Consider the following 15648-nt stretch of genomic DNA (forward strand, 5'->3'; position numbering starts at 1 on the left):
GCTGTGACTGGGGTGTTATGGGAGGGTAGACAAGATTACTGAGAGTGCGGCGCCTGGATTTTAGGTGAGATCTTCTAGATCTAAAAGATAAGTGGACTGGGATAGGTCAAAGGCACATGTCTACAGTGACGGTGTGAGAGAAAGGGGATTGGATAGAGTAGGAAAGAAAAGATTAGAAGTAGTAGTAACAACTACACTGTTTGCCTTTATCACCTTCAATTTAACTCAGTAAGCCCTGCCCCCTAATTAACACCTTCAGGGAGACCGAAACTACACTTGATTGCCAGAAACTACACACAACAACAACATCAGTTTCAACCGAGTTCGAGACAGAAAGTAAACAGAGTCCTACCTTACTAGCAGAGAAAAAATCCAAAAACAGAGCTTGAAGCACACTGAGGGGTGCATAACCAGACCTTTTACAGTGGGGTGGTGGTGGCAAGGCTGCCTGGGCACCTGTCGGTTCTGTCTGACGGGGGCATAACCAGACCTTTTACAGTGGGGTGGGGGTGGCAAGGCTGCCTGGGCACCTGTCCGTTCTGTCTGACGGGGGCATAATCAGACCTTTTACAATGGGGTGGGGGTGGCAAGGCTGCCTGGGCACCTGTCCGTTCTGTCTGACGGGGGCATAACCAGACCTTTTACAGTGGGGTGGGGGTGGCAAGGCTGCATGGGCACCTGTCCGTTCTGTCTGACGGGGGCATAATCAGACCTTTTACAATGGGGTGGGGGTGGCAAGGCTGCCTGGGCACCTGTCCGTTCTGTCTGACGGGGGCATAATCAGACCTTTTACAATGGGGTGGGGGTGGCAAGGCTGCCTGGGCACCTGTCCGTTCTGTCTGACGGGGGCATAACCAGACCTTTTACAGTGGGGTGGGGGTGGCAAGGCTGCCTGGGCACTTGTCCGTTCTGTCTGACGGGGGCAAAACCAGACCTTTTACAGTGGGGTGGGGGTGTCAAGGCTGCCCGGGCACCTGTCCGTTCTGTCTGACGGGGGCATAACCAGACCTTTTACAGTGGGGTGGGGGTGTCAAGGCTGCCTGGGCACCTGTCCGTTCTGTCTGACGGGGGCATAACCAGACCTTTTACAGTGGGGTGGGGGTGGCAAGGCTGCCTGGGCACCTGTCCGTTCTGTCTGAAGGGGGCATAACCAGACCTTTTACAGTGGGGTGGGGGTGGCAAGGCTTCCTGGGCACCTGTCCGTTCCATCTGACGGGGGCATAACCAGACCTTTTACAGTGGGGTGGAGTGGGGGGGGGGGGGGGGGTAAGGCTGCCTGGGCACCTGTCCGTTCTGTCTGATGGGGGCATAACCAGACCTTTTACAGTGGGGTGGGGGTGGCAAGGGAGCCTGGGCACCTGCCCCTTGTGTCCGACGGGGGGAGCAACCAGACCTTTTATAGTGGGGTGGGGGTGGGGGGGTAAGGCTGCCTGGGCACCTGTCCGTTCTATCTGACGGAGGCATAACCAGACCTTTTACCGTGGGGTGGGGGTGGCAAGGCTGGCTGGGCACCTACCCATTCTGTCCTACGGAGGAGTAACCAGACCATTTACAGTGGGGTGGGGGTGGCAAGGCTGCCAGGGCACCTGTCCGTTCTGTCTGACGGGGGCATAACCAGACCTTTTACAATGGGGTGGGGGTGTCAAGGCTGCCTGGGCACCTGTCCGTTCTCTCTGACGGGGGCATAACCAGACCTTTTACAATGGGGTGGGGGTGTCAAGGCTGCCTGGGCACCTGTCCGTTCTCTCTGACGGGGGCATAACCAGACCTTTTACAGTGGGGTGGGGGTGTCAAGGCTGCCTGGGCACCTGTCCGTTCTCTCTGACGGGGGCATAACCAGACCTTTTACAGTGGGGTGGGGGTGTCAAGGCTGCCTGGGCACCTGTCCGTTCTCTCTGACGGAAGCATAACCAGACCATTTACAGTGGGGTGGGGGGGAAGAGGTAAGGGACCCTGGACACCTGCCTGTCCTGTCTGAGGGGGGCATAACCAGACCTTTTATAGTGGGGTGGGGGTAGCAAGGCTGCCTGGGCACCTGCCCCTTCTATCCTACGGGGGAGTAATCAGACCTTGGGCTCCAGCTCGTTCTGTCTGACGGGGGCATAACCAGACCTTTTACAGTGGGGTGGGGGTGGCAAGGCTGCCTGGGCACCTGCCCTTTTTGTCTGACGTGGGCATCACCATACCTTTTACAGTACGTTGGGGGTAGCAAGGCTGCCTGGGCACCTGCCCCTTCTATCCTACGGGGGAGTAATCAGACCTTGGGCACCTGCCCGTTCTGTCTGATGGGGGCATAACCAGACCTTTTACAGTGGGGTGGGGGTGGCTAAGCTGCCTGGGCACATGCCTTTTCCGGCTGAGGGGGGCATAACCAGACCTTTTACAGTGGGGTGGGGGTGGCAAGGATGCCTGGGCTCCTGCCCGTTCTGTCTGACGGGGGCATAACCAGACCTTTTACAGTGGGGTGGGGGTGGCAAGTGTGTCTGGGCACCTGCCCCTTCTGACCTATGGGGGAGTAACCAGACCTTTCACAGTGGGTTGGGGGTGGCAAGGTTGTCGGGGCACCTTCCCATTCTGTCCGACGGGGGCATAACCAGTCCTTTTATAGTGGGGTGGGGGTAGGAAGGCTGCCTGGGCACCTGCCTCTTCTATACTACGGGGGAGTAACCAGGACTTTTACAGTATGGTGGGGGTGGTTAAGGTGCCTGGGCACATGCCTTTTCTGTCTGACGGGGGCATATCCAGACCTTTTAAAGTGGGATGGGGGTGGCAAGGCTGCCTGGGCACCTGTCCGTTCTGTCGGATGGGGGCATAAGCAGACCTTTCACAATGGGGTGGGGGTGGCAAGGGTGTGTGGGCACATGCCTTTTCCGTCTGAGGGGGGCATAACCAGACCTTTTACAATGGGGTGGGGGTGGCAAGGGTGCATGGGCACCAGCCCGTTCTGTCGGATGGGGGCATAAGCAGACCTTTCACAATGGGGTGGGGGTGGCAAGGGTGTGTGGGCACCTGCCCCTTCTGTCCGAAGGGGAGAAACCAGACCTTTTACAGTGGGGTGGGGGTGGCAAGGGTGCCTGGGCACATGCCTTTTCCGTCTGACGGGGGCATAACCAGACCTTTTACAATGGGGTGGTGGTGGCAAGGGTGTGTGGGCACCTGCCCCTTCTGTCCGACGGGGGAGAAACCAGACCTTTTACAGTGGGGCGGGTGGTGGTGTGGGGGGGGGGGGGTGGCAAGGCTCCCTGGGCTCCTGCCCGTTCTGTCTGATGGGGGCATAACCAGACCTTTTACAGTGGGGTGGGGGTGGCAAGGGAGCCTGGGCACCTGCCCCTTGTGTCCGACGGGGGAGCAACCAGACCTTTTATAGTGGGGTGGGGGTGGCAAGGCTGGCTGGGCACCTACCCATTCTGTCCTACGGAGGAGTAACCAGACCATTTACAGTGGGGTGGGGGTGGCAAGGCTGCCAGGGCACCTGTCCGTTCTGTCTGACGGGGGTATAACTAGACCTTTTACAGTGGGGTGGGGGTGGCAAGGGTGTCTGGGCACCTGCCCCTTCTGTCCGACGGGGGCATAACTAGACCTTTTACAGTGGGGTGGGGGTGGCAAGGCTGCCTGGACAACTGCCCGTTCTGTCCGACTGGGGCGTAACCAGACCTTTTACAGTGGGGTGGGGCTGGCAAGGCTGACTGGGCACCTACCCATCCTGTCTCACGGGCGAGGAACCCGGCCTTTTACAATGTGGTGGGGGTGGCAAGGGTGTCTGGGCACCTGCCCGGTCTGTCCATCGGGGGAGCAACCAGACCTATTACTGGGGGGTGGGGGTGGCAAGGGTGTTAATTATTTAACAAAACAAATTTCTTTATTTATTGAAATATATTAATAATAATTTTATTTACTTTAATCCACTGAACCAGGACATAATTATATTTTCCAGTTTTTTTTCGGTCTGTTATGTCTGCAGTTAAATGATTATTATACACATTGATTGAGTGTCATTGTGTCAGTTATGTTCAGCTGCAGTAATACAGTAAATTTAACTTAATACAGCAGACTGTGGTTTCATTATATTACTCAGTTATGCTTTGGGTGACGCTGAAGCAGGACATTAATAGGACAGAACAGAAAGCCTTTATTGTCATTGTACAGGGAGGAAATACAGTAAATGGACATAAATTTATAAAATGCACATATACAGGGGAGAGGGAAAGCCCCCCCCCCCAATCAGGATTACATTTAGTTACATTTTACTCAGAGAGAAAACGTATAAAACTATATTTTTCATGTTTATTCAGCTCACTGAACACAGTCATTTATTTTCTGTCAAACACACAGTACTGTGCAAAAGTCTTAGCCAGTCCAAAGAAATGTTTAAAGATGTTTATCTGGGTAGCAAGTGTATTTTGGCTTAGAACAAAAACACAATTTAACATTAGAACGTGTGCAAATTAAGAGTAACACAATAAAAACTAGTAATAATTTCTTCTGTTTTCTAAAAAGTTACTGATATCTAGTTGGATGGCTAGATGAACACTGCTTCAGTTCCCAAACTTCTCCTCAGGGGCACCTCAGCCGTTCCATGATTTTGTTCAATTTCACCAACAGCCCAATTAAATATATAAATATATTGGTTTAAAAAGTCAGTGACAGATTGACTAGCTGTATGAGGTTTGCTAGTGGCCAAGTCAAAAAATACATGGCTGCACTGGACGGTCGCTGCAAATACTGGGATGATTTTAGCAGAGGATCTGAAATGGCGAAGCTGACACACTTTGACAGGCATCATATCATAGTTTTACACCAACAGGAGGATAATCTAAACATTATTTTCTTTGTCTGCCTCAGACTTTTGCACAGTTCTGTACATTTCAGAGTAAAAAGGATAATAAAGGTTAAAAAGCAGAGATTTTACCTTTTTGCAGGAGAACCAGCAACACATCACAGTGACACTGAGGAGTTTCTATAAACCCGAAACCCTGGATAGAGGGACTCAGTGAATGAGGAGGTGAATCTGTGCAGGGGGGTCAGTCCATCAGAGGAGACTCTGTAGAAGGACAGAGCACCAGCCCCCCAGTCCAGATACACTCCTACTCTGCGGGGGCCTGAGGGGTCTATGGGTATGAGAGTCTGTTTCTTATTGTACCAGACAGAGTAACTGTCAGTATTACAGCACAGACTCCATGACTTGTTATTGTATCCAAGCCAACAGTCATAACTCACTCCTTTCCTCCTGATCCCTTTATAAGTCACTCCTATCCAGGCTCCATCTCCATCCCACTCAGCCTCCCAGTAACAGCGGCCAGTCAGACTCTCTCTGCACAGAACTTGGGGGCGGCTGTCAAATCTCTCTGGATGATTAGGATATGGCTGCTCTGCCCCCCCTGTCACCTTCCTGTTCCCCCCTGACAGAGACAGGAGTCTGTTTGCTGTGTTGGGGTCCAGCGTCAGCTGGCAGGAGTCTGTAGGCAGGAGGAAGAATTATTAATCCCATCAGGCCGCCTGTACTTTATGTTTCTGTACGATATAAAAACAGCACAGCTTCCCCTAACGAAGCGGGAACTGAAGTTTATGAAACATAAGGAGGGCGCGCGACGGCGGCGGGAAGAGCTGCCAAAATGGGGCGCGAGCTAAACTAACAGCTTAATTAATTTAATTAAAAAATGACAAAGCAGCGACATTCATCAGACATATTCATCGCAAGCATATTTACCACAAAACGGCACCAGAGATCAATACTAAAGTCAGTGTCTTTCCTTCAAACCGCTAATTCCGGCGCGTGCGGCTCTAAAATGGCCATCAATAACAGAATATTTAAGTAATATTATTACACGTTTAAAGTGATATTTAATAAACATTTGGACCTGGATTCTGATATAAACGATGATTCCGGCACAGATCGTGCGCGCATCATAAAAAACAGGAAGGTTTTCATTAATTCAGAAAAATATTGCTCTGAAAAACTGGATTATTATCTCATTAATTCGGAAAAACAGAATTAATTTTTCCCAGATGAATGCAATACGCTTCCATAGAGAACCGCTTACCGCGCGCGTGACTGTAGATGCTGCGCCGTAACCGCGAGGCGTGAGCCCCGCATCTCGCGCACGCACGCGGCCGCTCTAATCTGTTAACATGGGCGCCGAAATGAAATTTGATATTTTCCGCCGCACATCCAGTGTGTCCCGGGCGCTGATTTCTTTTAGCACCGTGGATCAGGAGAACTTTTTAATATTCATGAGTGAAGCCCTACACGATTGGCTGGCTGATTAATATTTATGAGAGGGGCACTACCTCATTGGCCAGTTAACATCGACTTGTGCTGCCTTTTTCTTCTAGCTAAAGCAGGGGTGTCCAAATCCAGTCCTGGGGGGCCGGTGCCCTGTGTAGCAAAGTTCTTTCCCTGTTCCACCATAAATAATTCAGCTCAAGAGCTGTGTGGTTATTAGCACAAGGAGATGAATCAGGTGTGTTAAATGAGGGGAAACCCAAAAATGTGCAGGACTCTGGCCCTCCAGGACTGGATTTGGGCTCCCCTGGTTTAAGGGATTCAGTGACCAATCAGTAATATTCTCTCATGAATTTTAAGGAATGTTCCAGAACCACCCTGTAAAAATGCAAATTCACATTTTGCACTTGAGGAGAGAGTCCGGTCTCACTGCCTACAGGTGCCTCCTTAGGACAATACTAACGAATCTCTCACAGAAAACACATACACTCACGGCATCCGCAAAAAGAACAAATGCAAAGGATTCTTTTTTTGTGAAATTAAAGATGTATTGTCACGGGAACGCTCGCGATTGCGGGCAGAGCGGCGATCGTGCGTGGCGAACGGGCAGAAAGCAGGCGGAAGTCGGGGTAAACTGGGGTTTATTCCACAACGGGGATCTCACGCGAACAAACATCAATGACAGACAAGGCAAACAGGTAAGACCAGGACTTAAATACACAAGACTGATTGAAAGCAAACGGACACAGCTGGGTACAATCCGGGAAACACACGTGGGTAATCAGGGGGCGTGGCACACACGAGGAGCGGACGAGCCGGGCATGACATGTATAATTAATTCAGAATATATTTAACCATCCTACACTCCCACACAAACACCAAGATAATACAAGCAGCTATAAAGCATTTGTAAAAAATATTTTTAAAAACGATTAAATGAATTGATAGAGTTTTTGGTGATGATTTAGATTTTTTGTTTCTCGTTTGGATGTTGTCTAAAATGACATGAAACTCACCTAAACACAAACATGGAAATCCATCTACACACAGTGCAAAAAGCCACACTCATCACAACAATTGTGTGAATACAACCATAACATAGTATTCATGGTATTATTAATAAAAAACATGCAAAGACACTTACATTTCTGTAAGCCTGGTCTGGTCCTGCACTTTCCACCGTGATCCACACTACAGGAGAAGCAGAATGACATAGTACTGCTGTATACATTTATTTATTGGTGCCTCTTCTTCACATACATGCATAAGTATCTGTAGCGTGTCAGACACACACTCTGTACTCACTTCAGCTTCTCCAGTTTACAGCTGGGATCCTCCAGTACAGCAGAGAGCAGCTTCACTCCTGAGAATCCTGGGTGATTGTAGCTCAGGTCCAACTCTCTCAGGTGAGAGGGGTTTGATCTCAGAGCTGAAGCCAGGGAAGAACAGCCTTCTTCTGTGACTCTACAGCCTGACAGCCTGCAGAGAGAGAGAGACAGAAACTCCCCAATAAATAATATCCCCTCACCATTATAATTATTAAATAAATGTGATGCTCTAATAAATAATTCAAGAATTACAGTTTAGTGTCTAAGACAAGGCAGGTCCCCTCCTCTCTTTCCCTTAGCTAATTGCTCACTGTTTCCTCTTTATAGTGTGGAATACACAGTAATACTGACATCAGTATCTCCAGTTTGTGGTGTGGAATACCCCACAATACTGGCCTCAGCATCCCCAGTTTACAGTGTGGAATACCCCACAATACTGGCCCCAGTAGCCCCAGTTTACAGTGTGGAATATCCAGTAATACTGGCCTCAGTATCCCCAGTTTACAGTGTGGAATACCCTGTCAGACTGACCTCAGTATCTCCAGTTTATACTGTGGAATACCCAGTCAGACTGACCTCAGTATCTCCAGTTTATACTGTGGAATACCCAGTCAGACTGACCTCAGTATCTCCAGTTTACAGTGTGGAATACCCAGTCAGACTGACCTCAGTAACTCCAGTTTACAGTGTGGAATACCCAGTCAGACTGACCTCAGTATTTCCAGTTTACAGTGTAAGTCCCCCAGTCCAGCAGAGAGCAGCATCACTCCTGAGTCCTGCAGGTCATTGTCACTCAGGTCCAGCCCTCTCAGGGGTGAGGAGTTTGATCTGAGAGCTGAAGCCAGTGCCTCACAGCATTTCTCTGTGAGTTCACACCGGCCCACCCTTTAAAAAAATTAAACACTTTTAAATCCACTTTTTACACTGCAGCACTGTATTCAAATGAGGAGAATAAGGGCCATGACATAATGGATTTTCAGAAACCAATGAAATTATTAAAAATCATTTTAACAATCATTCCGACTCTGTTTGGTGTCCATTATTTTTTTGTCCATAACACGTTAAAGTCAGCATGTTTATCTGTAACAGTGCTGTTAACTTTGCTAACCAACACAAATGTTTTGCATGGATTACAATATATGGTTGAATGGATGTTTCCTGCTTCATTGCTTAATTATTTCTAGCATGGATCGAGGGCTGATAAGATTGTGGGATATATGGAAGTAGGAGAAGAAAACAGAAGCTGTTTGTGTTTGTTTATTATGTAACTGCATAAAGGCATTGTGGGTTTTCTTGGTGTCCAGTTACTTTTGTGTAAAATGCATATTCTGTACTCACTGCAGCTTCTCCAGTTTACAGTTGGGATCCTCCAGTACAGCAGAGAGCAGCTTCACTCCTGAGTCTCCTGGGTGATTGTAGCTCAGATCCAGCTCTCTCAGGTGTGAGGGGTTTAACTTCAGAGCTGAAGCCAGGGAAGAACAGCCTTCTTCTGTGACTCTACAGCCTGACAGCCTGCAGAGAGAGAGACAGAAACTCCCCAATAAATAATATCACCTCACCGTTATGATTATTAAATAAATGTGATGCTCTAATAAATAATTCAAGAAATACAGTTTAGTGTCTAAGACAAGGCAGGTCCCCTCCTCTCTTTCCCTTAGCTAATTGCTCACTGTCTCCTCTTTATAGTGTGGAATACACAGTAATACTGACCTCAGTATTTCCAGTTTGTGGTGTGGAATACCCCATAATACTGGCCTCAGCATCCCCAGTTTACAGTGTGGAATACCCCACAATACTGGCCCCAGTATCCCCAGTTTACAGTGTGGAATATCCAGTAATACTGGCCTCAGTATCTCCAGTTTGCGGTGTGGAATACCCCACAATACTGGCCTCAGTATCCCCAGATTACAGTGTGGAATACCCTGTCAGACTGACCTCAGTATCTCCAGTTAACAGTGTGGAATACCCAGTCAGACTGACCTCAGTATCTCCAGTTTATAGTGTGGAATACCCAGTCAGACTGACCTCAGTAACTCCAGTTTACAGTGTGGAATACCCAGTCAGACTGACCTCAGTATTTCCAGTTTACAGTGTAAGTCCCCCAGTCCAGCAGAGAGCAGCTTCACTCCTGAGTCCTGCAGGTCATTGTCACTCAGGTCCAGCCCTCTCAGGGGTGAGGAGTTTGATCTGAGAGCTGAAGCCAGTGCCTCACAGCATTTCTCTGTGAGTTCACACCGGCCCACCCTTTAAAAAAATTAAACACTTTTAAATCCACTTTTTACACTGCAGCACTGTATTCAAATGAGGAGAATAAGGGCCATGACATAATGGATTTTCAGAAAACAATAAAATTATTAAAAATAATTTTAACAATCATTCCGACTCTGTTTGGTGTCCATTATTTTTTTGTCCATAACACGTTAAAGTCAACATGTTTTCTGTAACAGTGCTGTTAACTTTGCTAACCAACACAAATGTTTTGCATGGATTATATGGTTGAATGGATATTTCCTGCTTCACTGCTGAATTATTTCTAACATGGATCGAGGGCTGATAAGATTGTGGGATATAAGGAAGTAGGAGTAGAAAACAGAAGCTGTTTGTGTTTGTTTATTATGTAACTGCAGTTTACAGTGTGGAATATCCAGTAATACTGGCCTCAGTATCTCCAGTTTACGATGTGGAATACCCAGTAATACTGACCTCAGTATCTCTAGTTTACAGTGTGGAATACCCAGTAATACTGACCTCAGTATCTCTAGTTTGCAGTGTGGAATACCCAGTAATACTGGCCTCAGTATCTCCAGTTTACAATGTGGAATACCCAGTAATACTGACCTCAGTATCTCTAGTTTACAATGTGGAATACCCAGTAATACTGGCCTCAGTATCTCCAGTTTACAATGTGGAACACCCAGTAATACTGACCTCAGTATCCCCAGTTTACAGTGTGGAATACCCAGTAATACTGACCTCAATATCTCCAGTTTGCAGTGTAAATCCCCCAGTGCAGCAGAGAGCAGCTTCACTCCTGAATCCTTCAGGTTATTATCACTCAGGTCCAGCTCTCTCAGGGGGGAAGAGTTTGATCTGAGAGCTGAAGACAGCACTTCACAGTGTTTATCTATGAGATCACAGCTGTTCAGCCTGAAACAGAAAACACTTTAAGACACAGACATATACACATCCTACACATTAGCAAAATACAAAGCATTACAATAAGCATTTGTTTTCAGTATAATTAGCAGCAGAGCTTGCACTTCAAAATGAACTATAGTCTGCAGAGTGTTCTGTGCGTCCTGACAATCTGCTGCAGTCATATGATGACTAATTGTGAGTCAGTGCATCTTTGCTCAAAACTAGAGGTAAAAACATTAAGTACAAGCTATAGGAATACATAGGAAGACATCAACAACAAGATGGACATGAACCCTCCCATAACAGTCAGACCAGTGCTTCCAGTGCAGTCCTTAGCTATCTTTCTGCCAGGTGTCCCTACACTCGACACGTATCACTGAAAGGAGGAGATGTGAACATTCCCAGCAGCTAATGCAGCAGCAACTGGCACTTGGATTCCTGATCCCATGAGTAAAATCCTTTTTCTCCCTGTATTGTTATACCTGGGAACATGTCAAATCACCAATTACGTCTAAGTGATATGACGATATTGTCGGTAATGAGCGTAATCAGACAAGTATCCCGGTGTCGATATCTGACAGTGACTAACCGGCGATTATCGTCTTTGCTGGGGAAACACGCTTAGGCTACAAACAAAGCAAGATAACAGAAGGATTCATGATTTGCTTTCAGTTCAGCCTTCTTGCCTAAGATTCTGAGGCAGTTAAAAAGAAACATTGCACAGAATTTCACAAGCATTTTCCCTTGCAGTAACCATGCGTTCGCCATTCTTGTAAGTTCAGTATTGTCACATCACCAACTTCTATCTTTGAGTCAGCAGCCAGATTGTCAGTCATTCAAGTGCAGCTTTCTGGTGGGAATTTTGAGCTTCCCAACTCTCTCTCTCTCTCTCTGTCTCTCTCTCATCTATCTATCTGAATCAATCAGTCAATCATTATTGAAATAATACTATCAAAAAATATTATCATAAAGGACTTTAACCACTCATGTTCTCTTTAGGGGCCCCTCCCTCATAGGGGCCTCTAGCCTCAGTGTCTTCTGGGGGGAGAGACCCCCCCCCCCGCCCCACAATTACTGATAATAATAAATGTGTAAAATAATAAAACTGATTATCATAGATTATTATATGCGTTGGTGAAAAGATGCCTTTTCAGCCTAGTTTTGAAAGTACTGAGACATTCAGTAGCTCTCAGGTTTTCTGGGAGAGAGTTCCAGAGTTTGGGCCCATAGTGACTAAAAGCTGCCCCCTCCCTCCCCAGCCGGGTTTTAGGAATAATCAGTAAATTACTGCCGGATGATCTGCCTGATCTGCCTGGGACATACCTTACAGTCATGTTACTGAGGCAGGACAGAGCTAAACAACGTAAATATTTACAAATTAGCAAATGAACTTTAAAATCAATCCTAGAAGCCAGAGGAAGCCAGTGCAGGGATGTGAGAGCAGGTGTGATGTGATCCCTGTGACTGGTTCGTGTTAACACTCCGCCAGCGGCATTCTGGGGCCATTGTAGATGTGATCCCTGTGACCGGTGCGTGTTAACACTCCGCCGGCGGCATTCTGGGCCCGTTGTAGATGTGATCCCTGCGACTGGTGCGTGTTAACACTCCGCCAGCGGCATTCTGGGCCCGTTGTAGATGTGATCCCTGTGACTGGTGCGTGTTAACACTCCGCCAGCGGCATTCTGGGCCCGTTGTAGATGTGATCCCTGTGACTGGGGCGTGTTAACACTCCGCCAGCGGCATTCTGGGCCCGTTGTAGATGTGATCCCTGTGACTGGTGCGTGTTAACACTCCGCCGGCGGCATTCTGGGCCCGTTGTAGATGTGGTCCCTGTGCCTGGTGCGTGTTAACACTCCGCCAGCGGCATTCTGGGCCCGTTGTAGATGTGGTCCCTGTGACTGGTGCGTGTTAACACTCCGCCAGCGGCATTCTGGGCCCGTTGTAGATGTGATCCCTGTGACTGGTGCGTGTTAACACTCCGCCGGCGGCATTCTGGGCCCGTTGTAGATGTGGTCCCTGTGCCTGGTGCGTGTTAACACTCCGCCAGCGGCATTCTGGGCCCGTTGTAGATGTGATCCCTGTGACCGGTGCGTGTTAACACTCCGCCAGCGGCATTCTGGGCCCGTTGTAGATGTGATCCCTGTGACCGGTGCGTGTTAACACTCCGCCTGCGGCATTCTGGGCCCGTTGTATAGATGTGATCCCTGTGACTGGTGCGTGTTAACACTCCGCCAGCGGCATTCTGGGCCCGTTGTATAGATGTGATCCCTGTGACTGGTGCGTGTTAACACTCCGCCAGCGGCATTCTGGGCCCGTTGTAGATGTGATCCCTGTGACTGGTGCGTGTTAACACTCCGCCAGCGGCATTCTGGGCCCGTTGTAGATGTGATCCCTGTGACTGGTGCGTGTTAACACTCCGCCAGCAGCAGTCTGGGCCCGTTGTAGATGTGATCCCTGTGACCGGCGCGTGTTAACACTCCGCCAGCGGCATTCTGGGCCCGTTGTAGATGTGATCCCTGTGACTGGTGCGTGTTAACACTCCGCCGGCGGCATTCTGGGCCCGTTGTAGATGTGATCCCTGTGACTGGTGCGTGTTAACACTCCGCCGGCGGCATTCTGGGCCTGTTGTAGATGTGATCCCTGTGACTGGTGCGTGTTAACACTCCGCCAGCGGCACTCTGGGCCCGTTGTAGATGTGATCCCTGTGACCGGTGCGTGTTAACACTCCGCCAGCGGCATTCTGGGCCCGTTGTAGATGTGATCCCTGTGACTGGTGCGTGTTAACACTCCGCCAGCGGCATTCTGGGCCCGTTGTAGATGTGATCCCTGTGACTGGTGCGTGTTAACACTCCGCCAGCGGCACTCTGGGCCCGTTGTAGATGTGATCCCTGTGACTGGTGCGTGTTAACACTCCGCCGGCGGCATTCTGGGCCCGTTGTAGATGTGATCCCTGTGACTGGTGCGTGTTAACACTCCGCCAGCGGCATTCTGGGCCCGTTGTAGATGTGATCCCTGTGACTGGTGCGTGTTAACACTCCGCCAGCGGCATTCTGGACCCGTTGTTGATGTGATCACTGTGACTGGTGCGTGTTAACACTCCGCCAGCGGCATTCTGGACCCGTTGTAGATGTGATCCCTGTGACTGGTGCGTGTTAACACTCCGCCAGCGGCATTCTGGGCCCGTTGTAGATGTGATCCCTGTGACTGGTGCGTGTTAACACTCCGCCGGCGGCATTCTGGGCCCGTTGTAGATGTGATCCCTGTGACCGGTGCGTGTTAACACTACGCCAGCGGCATTCTGGGCCCGTTGTAGATGTGATCCCTGTGACTGGTGCGTGTTAACACTCCGCCAGCGGCATTCTGGGCCCGTTGTAGATGTGATCCCTGTGACTGGTGCGTGTTAACACTCCGCCAGCGGCATTCTGGACCCGTTGTTGATGTGATCACTGTGACTGGTGCGTGTTAACACTCCGCCAGCGGCATTCTGGGCCCGTTGTAGATGTGAAATAGACAAGAGGGCATTACAGTAATCTATTCTACTAGAAACAAAAGCAGGTATTATTTTTCCCCAGGCAGCATATGACCCCATAACTTATGTGGAGCGACGAACGAGACAAGCACTTATGAATGTTAATTTCTGTACGAAGTAAGAAAATTGCAGACAGTCACAGCTATGAATCCCAGCCCGAGTTCTTAAAATATAAAGAAGAATTAATAGTTTTTAAAGGAACTCGGCATGACTATTAATTAGTTTTAAAAGCTTGTGCATTGTCCATTCCTACCCCTGAGCTCGGCAAAATATATTATAGGTCACCCCCCCCCCCCTTTCAAGTTTCATAGTCAGGGAACCATTAACACCATTGTTATTGTGTATAGACTGCCTGGTCCCTCAACATGGCTGCACATTCTGTTCACATCTTAAAAAAAAAAAAAGAACGATAAAATTAATGTAGAGCTATAATTATTGATCATGCATGATTCTGCAATTCATAGTCAATAGTTACATAGACAAATTTCATAGAGGTGTGCAGCCTTTTGAAGAAGATGTGTGTGTCAGTAACGCGCTCTGGCCCCATCCCTGCTAGACGTGGTGATGAAATATACAGCAGATTATCGTCGCTGCATCGCTGGCTGTCAGAATGGTGCCAGAAAAATGCTGTGGGTTATACAGACAATTGGCAAATGTTTGGGGGTAGGCCTGGGCTTTTGAAGAGGGACGGTGTTCACCCCTCGTGGGCTGGTGCTGATCTCCTGTCCAAAAGCATAGCTCATAGTGTCCAGGCAAATCGCTGACTAGCTAGAGCCAAGTCCAGGCGGCAGGCAAACCGGCATAACCGACCGCCTGCTAGTCGCTTAGAGTCGTCACCTAGGGTTCATGCTATTGGGACTGTGTCTGTTCCCCGCACATTTAATCGTGGAGGTCTATTCCACCGTAGTCATAATAACTTAATAATAATTAAACCAAATCCATTATTAGATAATAGGTGTAATGCAAGGCTAAAACTTGGACTTTTGAATGTAAGATCACTGGCTCCTAAGGCGCTACTAATAAATGAAATGATTACTGATTTTAGTCTTGGTCCTTATGCCTTACAGAGACCTGACTTAAACCGAATGAATTCATGGCACTAAATGAATCTACTCCAGCTGATTACAGCATAACCCTCGACCAGATGGCAAAGGTGCTGGTGCTGCTGCAATATTTCAGTCTGACCTAGGAGTGTCTGAGCAAAGGGCTTATAGCTTTAGCACATTTGAAATTCTTCTTCTTAGTCTTGTGGGATCATCTCTTTGTAGTTCTTCACCTCCAATCACCATTGTTATTGTTTATAGACCGCCTGGTCCCTAACCTCCAATCACCATTGTTATTGTATATAGACGGCCTAGTCCCTAACCTCCAATCATCATTGTTATTGTGTATAGACTGCATGGTCCCTAACCTCCAATCACCATTGTTAT

General features: G+C 48.5%; 1 protein-coding gene across 7 annotated transcripts in view; it reads right to left on the bottom strand.

The window, feature by feature from the left end:
* Window positions 1-4065: 4065 nt before the first annotated feature.
* Window positions 4066-15648, bottom strand: part of LOC125721413 (NACHT, LRR and PYD domains-containing protein 3-like) — a 213174-nt gene continuing 201591 nt past the window's right edge. For 2 of the 7 annotated variants that reach the window (XM_048997289.1, XM_048997291.1), the window contains 6 exons: window positions 9622-9795; window positions 8890-9063; window positions 8263-8436; window positions 7529-7702; window positions 7368-7414; window positions 4098-5456 (listed from right to left, as the gene is read on the bottom strand). In XM_048997289.1, coding sequence (XP_048853246.1) covers window positions 4936-5456; window positions 7368-7414; window positions 7529-7702; window positions 8263-8436; window positions 8890-9063; window positions 9622-9795 — 1264 coding nt within the window. In that variant the 3' untranslated portion in view covers window positions 4098-4935. Of the gene's footprint in view, window positions 5457-7367; window positions 7415-7528; window positions 7703-8262; window positions 8437-8889; window positions 9064-9621; window positions 9796-10524; window positions 10699-15648 lie in introns of all 7 variants that reach the window. The other 5 variants (XM_048997295.1, XM_048997297.1, XM_048997293.1 and 2 more) reach the window with 5 other exon arrangements.

This window comes from Brienomyrus brachyistius, unplaced genomic scaffold (genome assembly GCF_023856365.1).
Source record: "Brienomyrus brachyistius isolate T26 unplaced genomic scaffold, BBRACH_0.4 scaffold33, whole genome shotgun sequence".
Taxonomy (NCBI): domain Eukaryota; kingdom Metazoa; phylum Chordata; class Actinopteri; order Osteoglossiformes; family Mormyridae; genus Brienomyrus; species Brienomyrus brachyistius.